This window comes from Mus pahari, chromosome 10, assembly GCF_900095145.1.
Source record: "Mus pahari chromosome 10, PAHARI_EIJ_v1.1, whole genome shotgun sequence".
In the NCBI taxonomy this organism is placed as follows: Eukaryota; Metazoa; Chordata; class Mammalia; order Rodentia; family Muridae; genus Mus; species Mus pahari.
This window is the reverse complement of record NC_034599.1, coordinates 96,125,382-96,138,942: the sequence shown is the minus strand read 5'-3', so window position 1 is coordinate 96,138,942 and position 13,561 is coordinate 96,125,382. Positions and strand designations below refer to the sequence as shown.

General features: G+C 45.1%; 1 protein-coding gene across 2 annotated transcripts in view; it reads right to left on the bottom strand.

Annotated features, from left to right (window-relative positions):
* Window positions 1–7,338: 7,338 nt before the first annotated feature.
* The window catches only part of Ryk (receptor like tyrosine kinase), a 73,886-nt gene continuing 67,663 nt past the window's right edge, over window positions 7,339–13,561 (bottom strand). For both annotated transcript variants that reach the window (XM_021206154.2, XM_021206153.2), the window contains exons 14-15: window positions 9,496–9,632; window positions 7,339–8,427 (exon numbers count right to left, since the gene is read on the bottom strand). In XM_021206154.2, coding sequence (XP_021061813.1) covers window positions 8,316–8,427; window positions 9,496–9,632 — 249 coding nt within the window. In that variant the 3' untranslated portion in view covers window positions 7,339–8,315. The remainder of the gene's footprint in view (window positions 8,428–9,495; window positions 9,633–13,561) is intronic.

Sequence of the window (13,561 nt, the reverse complement as noted above, 5' to 3'; positions counted from 1 at the left end):
GAGGTGGACTAAGGATGCTGAAGAACCCGAGAGGTGGACTAAGGATGCTGAAGAACCCGAGAGGTGGACTAAGGATGCTGAAGAACCCGAGAGGTAGGTTTTATAGAACAGGGAGCTTTGCTAGACTGCAGTAGGTATGGGACAGCATCACAGACAAGATCACAAGTGAAGGCACAAGGCGGGTGTGTGTATGTGTGATAAGTAGAAAAGAAACCATATGTGAAGTAGAAGGTCAGGGACCAGATGATGCTACAGTTTGGGCTAATGACCCCACAAAGGTCCATGTGTTAAAGCTTGGTCCCCAGTTGAAGGCATTGTTGTAAGGGGGGTAGAGCCTTTAAGAGGTGGGGACTACTTAGAGGCCTTCCAGTCAAGAGGAGGTATGCCTTTCAAGTAAGCGTTGTGTGTCTCCTTTCTCTCTGGATTCTGGCTCCCATACAGGAACTGTTTAGTCCACCACGTGTGCCCTGCCATTCCATACCGCCTTGCCACAAGCTCAAAAGAAAGAGGGTTGGTCCTATGTGAACGGAAACCTCCACAAAACTGTAAGCGAACATATGTTCTTCTCTTTCCTTCTGTCACCTCAGGTATTGTGTTAGAGCAAGCCAACAGAGTAGAGAGTGCTGTGTGCTAGGAGACCACTCCCAACCACACCATACTGTGCCTGTTCCACCCCAAACCCTTGCCTCCCATACCAAAGCTGCAAGGGAGATAGCTTATCTTCTGGAACGAGGGCACTCTGGGCTCAAATCCAGATTCTCCTCTAGCCACACACACCAGCTCTTATTCATCTACTTTCTGCCTCAGTCCCAGATTTACTCTGGAGACTTAGGCCCAAAGTATTCAGATCTTCACTGTCTTGGTCCGGATACTTAACTGGAGCCCATGACCAGGTAGCCCCTTTCCCCCATCAGCCTACACTCCAGAGTGCTGCTAGCTTCATACCTATCCGGAAAAACCCAACTTCTTTTTTTTTTTTTTTTTTTTAAGGTTTTTCGAGACAGAGTTTCTCTGTGTAGCCCTGGCTGTCCTGGAACTCACTTTGTAGACCAGGCTGGCCTCGAACTCAGAAATCCGCCTGCCTCTGCCTCCCAAGTGCTGGGATTAAAGGCGTGCGCCACCACGCCCGGCAAAACCCAACTTCTTGATTAGCTCTTCTGTCAACATTTCTCTTCTTCGACTGACCGCTGTTTGCAAACTGTTTTATTCCCAGCCAGCTGCCTGGGGGACTTTTTTCTAAATGACGTCCTTGCTGCTGGTGCCCAAGACTTTCCCGATGGATGTCAGCAGAAGTGACACGGTGGCCTTTCTATCACTTACTGATAAAGAATACCCTCCTCTGGGAGCCGCAGTGATGTGGTTGAAACTCAGCGCTGGCCATGCAGCCACATTAAAATGGCCTTTGATGGAAAGGGCAGGGTGAAAGGAAGACGGGTCCTTAGCCACCCTCCTCCCTTTGGACTATCATGTAAGGAAACAATTACTTAATCTACCATTTGATATAGCAGACTCCACTGTAACCAAATTTCTGAAGAAGAATGTGCTGACCAAACAGGGCAGCCCCAATGTGGCTTACACTAGCTGTATGCCATTCTTATTTGCTTTAATTTCCCTCCACAGCACTTCAAGTTCCTATGAGGCTTATAAGCCCCTCCCCAACCTAACACTACCTTTCACATCACTAGAAATGTTGGAACAAGCAGGGTCTCCTAAGATGTCCTGCCTCCCTTGCAAACCCTTTCCTCCCATCTCATTGGCACAGGGTTTGGGGACAGACACCCTGGATTAAGACACAGCATTACTTACGCAACTGAGCTCAACTTTCATTCCCTCAATTGTAAAATGGGGTAAGGCCGCCCTGTAGGGCTTCTGCTGCTTAGTACCATGCCTGATGTACAGTGGCAACATCTGCCTGCCACAAACACTGCTAAAATACATGTGGGTGTATCTCTGATGTGAGCCTTTTACTGAGTTTCTATCACTCCAGACCAAAGTCGAAATTTCTTGACGTGAGACCTGCATGGCACATCTGCCCATTTACCTTGGAACCTTCCCTCCCAGCAACATCATTTTTGAAGGTTTTTGGCCAATAATAGCACTCTGTTCATGGGTTCAGAAAACCAAAAAACATGAATGTGACCTCATTTGACAGGTGTTTATTAAAATGCCTACTAACAGAGTGTTGGTCAGCATCCTACCAAATTAATTCCCCTTCCTGAAAAGCACACCCACCTCCTATAATATACCAACATAAGAAACAGCCTGCTATACATCTTATGTCTGCTAGCAAAAGCATCTTTCATTTCCCTCATTTGTAAAACAAGGGAGTTACGTTATCAGCTTGCCATCTCTACAACACAGTACTACACTGAGGCGGTGATGGGAAAATCCAGTATTTCTATCTACTTCCCGATCTTATATTGTTTTAATGCACCTAAGGGCCACATCCTGTGGAAAGATATCAGTGTTCTTTCAATAGGGACATGCAAAGCGTGAGCCAGGGAGGGAGCCTAGATCATGCAGTGGCCATCAGAGGAGGAGGCACAGGGAGCTTCCCACCAAGCCCAGCAGACCACGCCCCTGTCTCTTCCTTTTCCTGCCTTCCCAGAAGAGGTGAGGAGGACCGTAAGGGAACATTTACCACAGACCAAGAGTCTGTTTAGGTGACCAGAATACACAACCCTCTCCTTCAGTGATGGCATCTGTGGGTCCTGAGGGGGAAAGAGGAGCCAAGGCCAGAGGGACGCTGCCTAGAGATTCCAACACAAAACTTAAAACACTCGCACTACGCACTCTGCTTCCTGACCCGGTCAGGCCAAGGCCATTCTGGCTCCAGCCAAGATGGAGCCAAAGGATCTTTCCTCATAATAGTAATACTGGTGATTGCGTGAAGCCAGGAACACTGACCGACGCCCCTGCCAGTCACAGAAGCACCAGGATCTGAGTTCAATTCCCAGCACATGCACAAGTGTGGCTGGAGAGGGAGAGACAGGAGAGTCCATTAAGCTTCCTAGTCAGCTTGTCCAGACAATCGGACTAGACTGAACTTCAGGTTCAGTAAGAGAATCTGCCTCAAAAAAATAATGAAATGGAAAGCAACTGAGGAAGGCATCTGATGTGTGCGCGCACACACAACATATAAAGTTAATTTAAAATTAAATGTTGAGCTGGGCGTGGTGCTGTCCATCTGTAATTCCACTGCCAGGAGGCTGAAACACCCTTGTGGAGGGGAGGTGGGAGGTAAGGGTTTAGGCTCTACCGTGAGATTTGGTCTCCAAAAGAAAATGCTAACAAGCCTCTTGTACATGCAGATAAAGACTCAAGACCTAGTCCAAGATTGGTATCACTAGACACACGCTTAAGCCCATTTACCTCCAATTTTTGCAGAGGCATATGTCTGGTTTCTACACTATTTCCAGAGGTCAAAGGTCCTAAGTGGTTTAGATCAGGGCCAAAGCAGAAGCACCCTGAGGTAGACTTTATAGCACCGAGTACAGAGAACATACTTAACTTTGCAAGCCCAAGGATAGGTTGATACAAAAGGAGCAGAGGTCAAAGTGGCAGCAGCCATGATGTACTGTAGGGCTGTCAGGACCAGGAGCCAGAAGTTAAAAGCTCAGACGGTGGCTCTGACCAGGTTTTCTCCTCAGTGGTGGTCTTTGCTAACTTGAATCTTCCTAGATTCACCCTGCTTCCCTTCATGTTTGACAGCTCGTGGAGTGCAAAACACAGTGCTGAAGGAAGCTGGGTCAAGACCCTGCTAGGAGCCACCTACAGCCATTCCCCACCCTTACCCACGGAAAGCCTCTTTTTTTGATTTTTTGTTTCCAGGTGAGGATCCGATTAAACAAAAACTCAAGTGTCCCCAAGCATGTGTCAACTGATAATGTGGCATATCCTTACAAGAAAATACTTTTCAGCAGAACGAAGCATTTGCTGGCCATGCCACAACATGGAAACCCTGAAGACCATGGGCTAAGCAGAAGACATTAGACACAAAAGACCACTTGCCACGTGACTCCATGTAACGTAAAGTTCCAAACAGAGATCAGAAGATCTGTGATTGCCTGAAGCTGCCAGTGAGAAAGGACGTGGGGCGACCGTAGAAGGGCACTGGGCTTTCTCTGGGGGCCACACATCTCAGCGGGGAGCTAGCACAGTGGCGTCCCCCTTTCTTCCGGCATTTACAGGCTAAAGCAGGAAGGCTGCCGGGCAAGGCCAGCCTGGGCCACAGTCTGAGAACCTCCTGGACTACACAGTGAAGTCCTGACTCGAAAATAAAACCGTATGACAAAAACCAAAATGAAATAAATTGAATTCCAATGTGTTTATGACCACTCAACACTGAATATATCAAAACCCATATATTTTTATGGTGCAATGTTAATTATATCTCAGTAAAGCCACTTCAAAAAAAAAAAAAAAAAAAAAAAGACCTAACAAAATCCAACTTCTGGGCTGGAAAGATATCCAGTGACTAAGAGCACTCAATGCCCTCGCAAAGAAGCCTGGTTTGATTCCCAGCATCCACAAGATGGCTTACAACCATCTGTAACTCCAGTGTTAGGGGGATCTGACACCCTCTTCTGGCCTCCACAGGCACCAGGCACACTCACTGTGCACATACATACATATATACATACATACAGGCAAACACTCATACACATAAAATAACTCTTAAAATGTTTTTTCCTAGAATGTCTCATAGCCAGGCATGCCCCTGTGCTACAGTTCCAGCAAGAGGCTGTGAGAAACATCCTACAAGAATGTTAGTGGCGTCCTCACACAAGGACTCGGCTAACTGGTGTTTCCATTTTCCTACCACAGCACTTGGGGCTGGGAAGATGGCTGAAGTAGTAAAGTCCTTGTCATGCAAGGACAGAGAACTGAGTTATCGTCATAGCCTTCTTCTTTATGACAGTCATCTGTTTGTGTTCACACGCATGCATGCCAAAACACACAGGGGAGGTCAGAGGACAACTTGAAAGGCACAGTTTTCTCTTTCCTGGGGATTGAACTCCGGTCATCAGGTTTGATGGGAAGCACTTTCAGAAACTGAGTCATTTTACCAGGCCAGAGGTTCTAAATTCTACCCCTAGCACCCACCAACGTAGAAAAGCAGTGTGACGGCTTCCAGTACTGGGGAAGCGCAAACAGCTGGATCCCTGGGCTTGTCTAGCAAACTGCTAAGTTTCAGTGAGACACTCTGCCTTAAGAAAACTAAGGCACTAGTCTTTAATCGCAGGACTCACTGTAGAGCGGGCAGATTTCTGAGTTCAAGGTCAAACTGGTCTACAAAGTGAGTTCCAGGACAGTGCTACAGAGAAACCTTATCTGAAAAAGCCAAAGGTAGTAGGTAGGTAGGTAGACAGAAAAAAAAAAAACTAAGATGGAGAGACAGGAAGAAATTTAGCATCCACCTCATGCTTTTACACACGCACACACACACACACACATACACAAAGAGAGAGAGAGAGAGAGAGAGACAGACAGACAGACAGACAGACAGACAGACAGACAGACACCGACTGACCTAGAGAGGAGCCATCTCTCTCTCTTCAGGGCTATCAGCATCTATGGAGTGAATAGTTTTTGGTTACAGTCACTATGATGTAAGCCCCTATCTAGTATTAGTGCTAATTCTTGGTGGCAGTAGAAAGTCAAAATATAAAAATAACTGGAAACACTGATTCCAAATGTAACTTTAAGGTACCATGGTATTAATCTTAGGTTTTTGTTTAATGGTGATGACTTTCAAACTGTTGTTTTGTTGTTGTTGTTGTTTGTTTTTTATCCTGGAGATGCCCTTCCTACTTTAGAAACAAATCTTACTTTTAGCCAGACATGGTGGTGTTTACTTTGTAATCCTAGCACTTGCTTGAGCTTAGCCTGGGCTACACAGCAAGATCCTGTATCAAAAAACTTTGTAAAGTGTTGTCAGCAAAGACAGCTTATGGTCACATCCTGCACTCCATCAATTCGCTTCTTTCTTAAAAACCTACATTTTTAAGTGATGTGGGGGACGGTGTTCAGCAGTACTCACAAGCTATACAAATCACTGGAGGAGGATCGGCCGTGGAAAACAGACCCTTCCTTTCTTCCCTTGTCACTATCTCCACATAGTTCAGTAGAACCATCTAATGAAACGAGAGAGCATGCACATGTGCACAGGTAGCAAACCCCTAAAGGAAACAGAAGTGTGACTTAACCAGGATGCAAGTCAGATAGCCACACTTTACTTTAAAACAGTTCTGTCTAGATCTAAGAATGTACATATGTACTCATATGTTATATACGGGTATAAATACTCATATGTTATATATATGGGTACATACATACATATACACATATGTATATGAGTATGTGCCTTCATGAGCTTATGACACCGTGTATATGCCTGGTGCCTGTGGGGGCCAGAGGGATCCCCTGCCATGGATGCTGGGATCCAAACTCAGGTGCTCTAGAAGAGCTGTAAGCAGTCTGAGCCATGGAGCCATCTTTCCAGACCCAGAACAATGACTTTTAAAACAACTTCTATACAGAGAACTGTGATTTCTAAACATTGTTCTCATCGGAAACAACAAGAGCACACTGAGTGTTGGAAACGGGGGTGAGGGGAGCTGAACTGCCCTGTGTAGGTAATGTACACACTCCCTGACTGGATGCTGAACTGCTCTGTGTAATGTATGCACTAGGGTAATGTACACACTCCCTGACTGGATGCTGAACTGCTCTGTGTAATGTATGCACTAGTACTTGTTGACTGGATCCCTTCTAAGATGCAGGCTATTAACAAAGTGTCTTAAGTTACAAATGGTTCAAAAGAAGCATTTTAAAACCCAGACATTTGAGGACAAAGCACATCATAAACAAAGCACTGTATGCAGGACACCATATGTGGGACACGGTATGCAGGACACTGAGCTGCTCCTGGCTTGCCTGCAGGAGCCTTGTACTGTGGAAGCTGTCTCTTCAGATCCTCTCTTTATTCATAAAACTTATTTTAATATAACAGACCCATGTTCTCCCTTACATCCCTGAGAGGACAGACACAGAGGCTGCAGGCCCAGTCACTTCACAGGCCCAGGTGACAATCCCTCAGGTAGACCAAACCCGTGTGTAACTACATACGTGCTATTTGCGGACTCTCTCTGGGGTACTTCCTGGTAGGAGGAACTCCAACTTCTGAACAGGCCATGGCGGCTGAGCAGAGTCAGCTGTTCTTCTGTGAGGGTTTTGGAACCTGAGTCAAACTCTCAGGGGATAAAATGTGACCATCCAGCTGTTGTAGACTCCAAGACTTTCAGGACATGACCAACATTCACACACTGTGAGCAGTATTTTGAATACCAGCATATAAAATGAGTCCTTTAATTTTTCAAGTGTTTTAAAAAACAAATTTATACTTAAGCCAGCCTTGAAGATAAGCATAAAAATTACCAATTTAAACCAAAAACCAAAACCAAAACCCCCCAAACCCACAACAACAGAAGCACCAGCTCTGTGTGTAGCTCCACCCAGGCGTGCACAGAGGGAACCGCAGCGGTAGAGAGGGGGTCACTGTCTGGAACTGTGTCCTCTCCTTCCCCGGAGAGCAAAAATAAATAAGGTCACCACTGTTTTCTACAAGCCTGCCCCAGCCTTCTTCCAGCTCACAGGAAAGCTAACTGAGATGTGATGAACTCAGACCTGCTTCCCCAGACATGAGCAGAGCCAAGCGATTGTCCATGCAGGGGCGATATGTTCTTTTTTTATTTTTACTTTTTAATTTCTTTTTCTTTTTACTTTTTCTTGAATTTTCCTTTTCCTAATATATCTTTCCTTGTATAAGGCAAACCAGACACCTTTGTAATGTTTTTCCTAAGAAAAGTACCGCATTTTGAAGACAAACCACTCCCAAAAGTAGTGACCAAAATATTAAAATAGCTTTAAGGTGAGTTACCTACATTACTTCAATGAAGTAAAACATTAAAAATAAAAGCAGTTGGCACTAAGACAGCTATTCCAAATATCTGTGTCTAAATAATTTTTAAAACTGTTTATTTTTTTTAAAAGAATGCACCCCCTATTCCAAAGTCACTATATTTTAAAAAATTTTTGGCCAAAAAAATGTACAAAACCCCTTTTGGTTCAACCTAGTAAAAGTGGTATCTAGAAAATACTCTGCGTTATTAAGTCATCTTTAAAAGTTGAGGTTTGGAAGCACTGCTAAGGCTGGGTGATCTGGAGACAGCGTGCCCCTGCAGGCACTGCGCTGCACGAGGGACATCCGTGACAGACAGGCACTTTCTTCTGAGTGTCAGAGCTGGGAGAAGTCAGACGTAGGCTCCCAGGGCAGCGTGGAACTCTGTGAGGCACTGGACCAGCTGCTGGAACTTAGGCCTCTCCTCAGGGTCCAAGGCCCAGCAACAGGCCATCACAGCGAACCTGCAGTGACATGGAAACGTGTCAGGCCTCCGTCAGCGTCCTGCCAGTTATGTGCTCTGTGCAATGGGTTGCTGGGGAGGACAGCCATGAACAATCGCTGAGCTGTACTATGTCAGCAGCTTCAGGATTAAAGGAAGCTAAATTATTCGGATTACACACAGCAATCTCAGTTCTTCATGAGAATACAATACTCAGAAAGTTCAGAGCTCTGTGTAAATACACAGAACAGTCAGAATAACAGGCTGTGTTGTCCTCAACACTGTTGAGGAAGAACTAGGAAGAAGTGTTACCTGAAATTAAGATTCCGGGACCTACAGCAAAGCTACTACCTAAAATTGGCAGGGAAACCTTTTGGGGCCTCTATAGACAACACATTGCTGTGCGCATCATCCCAACCAGTCGTCCCTCTGCACCCCACCACCATGATGGAGGCAAGGAAGGAAGGCAAGGCCAGGATGAGAAAGTGTCTGTCTGTCTGTGTTTATTGTCATGTGGTCTATGTGCATGTCTGTGTGGTTGTATGCATGTGTCTGTGCACATCTGTGGAGAGCAGAGGTCAGCATTGAGTTCTGTCCTCTACTGTTTTCTTTACTCGGAAGGAGTATCTTACTGGACCTGGAGCTCAGAGATGCAGCTACAGGCTAGCCAATGAGCTCCAGGGACCTGCCTGTCTGCCCGCCCTGTGGGAGGGTCTCAGACGGGCAATACCATTCCTGTTTTGGCGGGTGCTAGTGATCTGCATTTGGATCTCAAGAAAGGTTTTGCTAAGTACTGTATCTTTTCATCTGTTTAAACAAAACAGGTAACTGATGTGGCATCCCATCAGTTTCCTCACTGTTATATTAGATTCTCAGGTCAATTTTTAGTAATCAAGACTATATACCACTGATAAAAGAGGCCAAGTGGGTTAAAAAGTGACTGCTGTTTTCCATAAGGTCTCAGTCACGTCTGAAGATTCATCATTCTCCAGGGGAGCCTCTGTGTGAACGCAGGAACTTGCTTTCCTACTTCATAGTAACAGAGTAAATGCATCAAGGTTTATTCATGTCTAAGATCCAAAACACTCACAGTTCATCAGGGCAGTTGATTGGCTGGGCTATTCGGTAACCATCTTTCAGGTAAGCGGCCATCTCAAAGGGGTCGATGTCCACGTAGGGCGTCTGGCCCAGAGTCATGAGCTCCCACAGCGTCACTCCAAAGGCCCACTAGGAGAGGACAGCAGCATAATGAGGGGACATTCTAAAACTGGGTGCTGGTGACTACGAACAGGTCAAAAAAGCAGCTGAACAAACTTTTTTTTTTTTTTTTTTGGTTTTTTCAAGACAGGGCTTCTCTGTATAGCCCTGGCTGTCCTGGAACTCACTTTGNAGACCAGGCTGGCCTCNAACTCAGAAATCCGCCTGCCTCTGCCTCCCNAGTGCTAGGACTAAAGGCGTGTGCCACCACGCCCGGCCTGAACAAACTTTTAAATAAAGTGAGTACTGTTCACAAAACAAAAGCTACCATATTGGTTAGTTTCTCTAGCTGGTGTAGGAAAAAAAGCATTTTAATGAGTTAATTCTTCAATGTTAACATTTGTATCATTTGTTCTAAGTAATTAGGCCCATTCAAAGAAACCATTTCTATCACTGGCCATTTATCATGCTACCCTTGAATTAACTAATTATGGTGGGAAATGGAGAACAACCTAGATGGACAGAAGATCCACTCATGGACAGAAGATCCACTCTGTCAGTGAGACATGCAGATTACATAAGGTATAAGCAGTCACGGGCTCTGCTTTGCTTATTTTGCAGAGCTAGGGATGAACAGAGAGACAATGTGTTTTCACCATTTACAACTTTCAGGAACAACCTGAAAAGATAGCGTCCAGCTGGGTAAAAGTCAGATTTACTTAAAATTTACATCCAGTAAGTGGATGAACAGTAAGCACAGAGCCTAAGCAGAGGCACCGCAAGGCCTGGCCGGCTGACTCGGGCCTTCCCTTCACAAGAAGGATGAGCATGTAGAAGACAGGCTCCACCACCACCCAGAGCTGTGGTATGCTGCTGTCCAGGGCACGGTGGGAACAACCTGCTGCCACCTGTGAACCCGAGTTCACATCAACGCTGGGGAGAGGGAGCAACACCTGTGCAGGAGCTAAAGGGCTCTCAGCAGTGCTCTGCAATGAGTCTCCAATCACATTCAGGTTTCACAACAAACCCTAGAACCTCACACTGGCAGCTTAGGCTACAAGGTGGGTGAGGAAGCAGGTGAAACCTGGGGCTGGCCCAAGCACACATCTCAGTGAGTGAAAGGGCAGAGCTGGGTGGGGCACACAGCACATCCACACCCAATGCACAAGCCTGGAGGTTATTGTTTCAGTATGAACAAAATCTGGAAACACTGTAAAATACAGATTTTTTTTTAAAGCCTTTCACAGGTTGAATATCCCTAATGCAAAAATGCGCCAAAATCTAAGTTATAGAGCTGACACTACAATAAAGAAATTTCCATGCCATGAAACTGTTTCATGCAAAAAAATCATTAAAAATATTACACAAAGCCGGGCATGGTGGCGCACGCCTTTAATCCCAGCACTCGGGAGGCAGAGGCAGGCGGATTTCTGACTTCGAGGCCAGCCTGGTCTACAAAGTGAGTTCCAGGACAGCCAGGGCTACACAGAGAAACCCTGTCTCGAAAAAAAACAAAAACAAACAAAAAAAAATTACATAAAACAGAACTGTGTTTAGACTTGAGTTCCATTTGTATAGCATATGTATGTATGTATGTATGTATGTATGTATGTATGAAGTTTGGAAAAAAAAAATCCAAGCATTTTGGATGAAGGCTATTCAACCTATATTAGTGAACAATAGCCACATTTTTAACAGAATCTATAAAACAACGCAAAACAAAAAATCCACAATGGACTGACATTAACTATAGTCTAAAAGGTGATCCCTTCCTTCCTAATTCCAGCTTCCACTTGTCACTGGAAGTCCTAGGTGTTCTTAAAGTTATAGTCTTAGCTTCAGGGATTAGAATTTCCCACCTGTCATTTGGAGAATGGGGGTGGGGAGGTCTTATAAAGACCTCAGCAAATCCCACTCTTCCCTCTGTCATGTGAAGAAACAGCAGAAAGCAGGACATTGATCAGCACCCTCATGCTGGACTTCCCAGGCTTCAGAGCTGGAGGAATGCAGCCTGTGTCCTGAGCTACTGGTCTATCTGCCTTACTCTAAGCCACTGCTTAACCTCAAAAGTCAGCATCTGTAGCTGCTGGTATGACCAACCCTTAGACACCTGCAGACCTACACAAGTGAAGACTATCACAGAACTGGCTGCTCAGGCCACTTTCTCCACCAGCAGACACTTGCACGCGGCTTCATCGGAATCCTGGGTCTTCTAAGGGAGACAGGGAGACGATGCAGAAAGTAGGAGCGCTTCTCCAAAGCACTCAGGAAGAGATGCTCAGAGACGCGTGAGATCCTGAGAAAGCAGCACTGAAGACAGCACTGCCAGGGGAATCAACCACGTCTGGAAATACAGCAACTGTTCTTAAAGTAATCCTTGTACTCCTCGTTCTTAAGAAATGTCAGGACAACTAACGCTAGAGTAATACAACTAAGCAGTGCCTTAACATCAACTGATCCTCTCATTTCTACATTGTTCTTTTGTCCCTGCAGTAATTCTCTTAATGTGAATTTGATACTAGAATAATAGGTCTAAGATTGTTGGTGTATAAAATCTGCAACCATGAAGGAAACACATAACTAACTACTGAGGGTCTTCTGAGCGCTACTCTAAAATTAGTAATGGGAAGTATCAAACAGAAAGAGTTCTCTGCTTTTGAAAATAGGAAGCATCTTCCAGAAACTCCAGCTTTCCCTTAGACACCACCTGCTGTACATGAGTCTCCTGAGTGAGCCTACTGAGTATCTGGCGATGGCCGCTAGCGCACTTGGCAGACTGGAGCAAGATGGAGCATGCTGCAGATGCAGGCTCTGAATGGCTGCAGACTCTGCTCCCAGGACAATGTCCACTAGTGTCTAGAAAGAGACAGCAGGCACATGGGGCGCACTTGATTTGCTCTATGGCCTCGTAACTATTCACATGCCTTAAAAAGGATCCCCCCAGTGCCATAAATCATGCAGATGAAATTAGCATGGAAGTCATTTCTTTGATTTGTTTTACCAAGAAAATGCTTTTTAAACACAATGTAGTACCACAAAGATGAGAAAACCAACTTGAAACTCTCAGCTGTGCTTTTCTGATTGCATTCACCGCTCAATCGGTGGCAGAATCTTGACAGCTGAACTGTGTTAGCAACTATAATTATCTAAATAATTCAAAGGAGACATCAATCAAAAAGTATTTTTTCAAATAAAAGGAAAAAAGTCATAACAGAAATTTGAAGTTGTGCCTACATTTGACAAAAACAGAACAAGAACAATACCCAGACGTCTTCAGAGTGCCTATGTGAGGTCACATCTTGGCATACTAGACATTCATAACTAGCTGGATCTGGTTGTGTGTACTTCCTAAGCTGACAGTTAAGAGCTAATGTTAACGTTATTAGAATCTTAATGTATCAACATATTGGATGTTTCCAGATAGAATTACAAAAACAAAGCCAAAGTGGCAATGCATTAATTACTATTATAACAAAACAACCAACCAGTGTGTTTCTAAGCAAATAACGAAGACTCCTTAACTGCAGAACTGTAAGGTTCTTTCAAGGAGAAGAAAGGGTCCTGAGCTACACCTACAAGTGTGCACTTTCCATGTGCAGATTCAGTAGGAGCAGGGTTATAGTTCTTAGTACATGGTGGTGAAAACTGTTCGGCACCCTCTAGAAACAACACTGAGTACAACCTTTACACCCACCTCCTAGTGCTCAGGAGCTAGAGGTGGGTGGATCCTTACGTTCAAGACCAGCCTGGTCTACAGAGCAAGTTCAAGACCAGCCTGGGGGAGAGGGGAGAGGGGAGAGGGGAGAGAGGGGAGAGGACGAGATCAGTGCTAAAGAACACTAGTTGGAATGTAAAATTTTGAGAGTTTGGTTTGCAGCCCTCACCCCTCCCCGTCCCAGATGGCTCATAATCATCTGTAACTACCAGTTCCAAGGGATCCGATGCCTACTTCTGGTCTC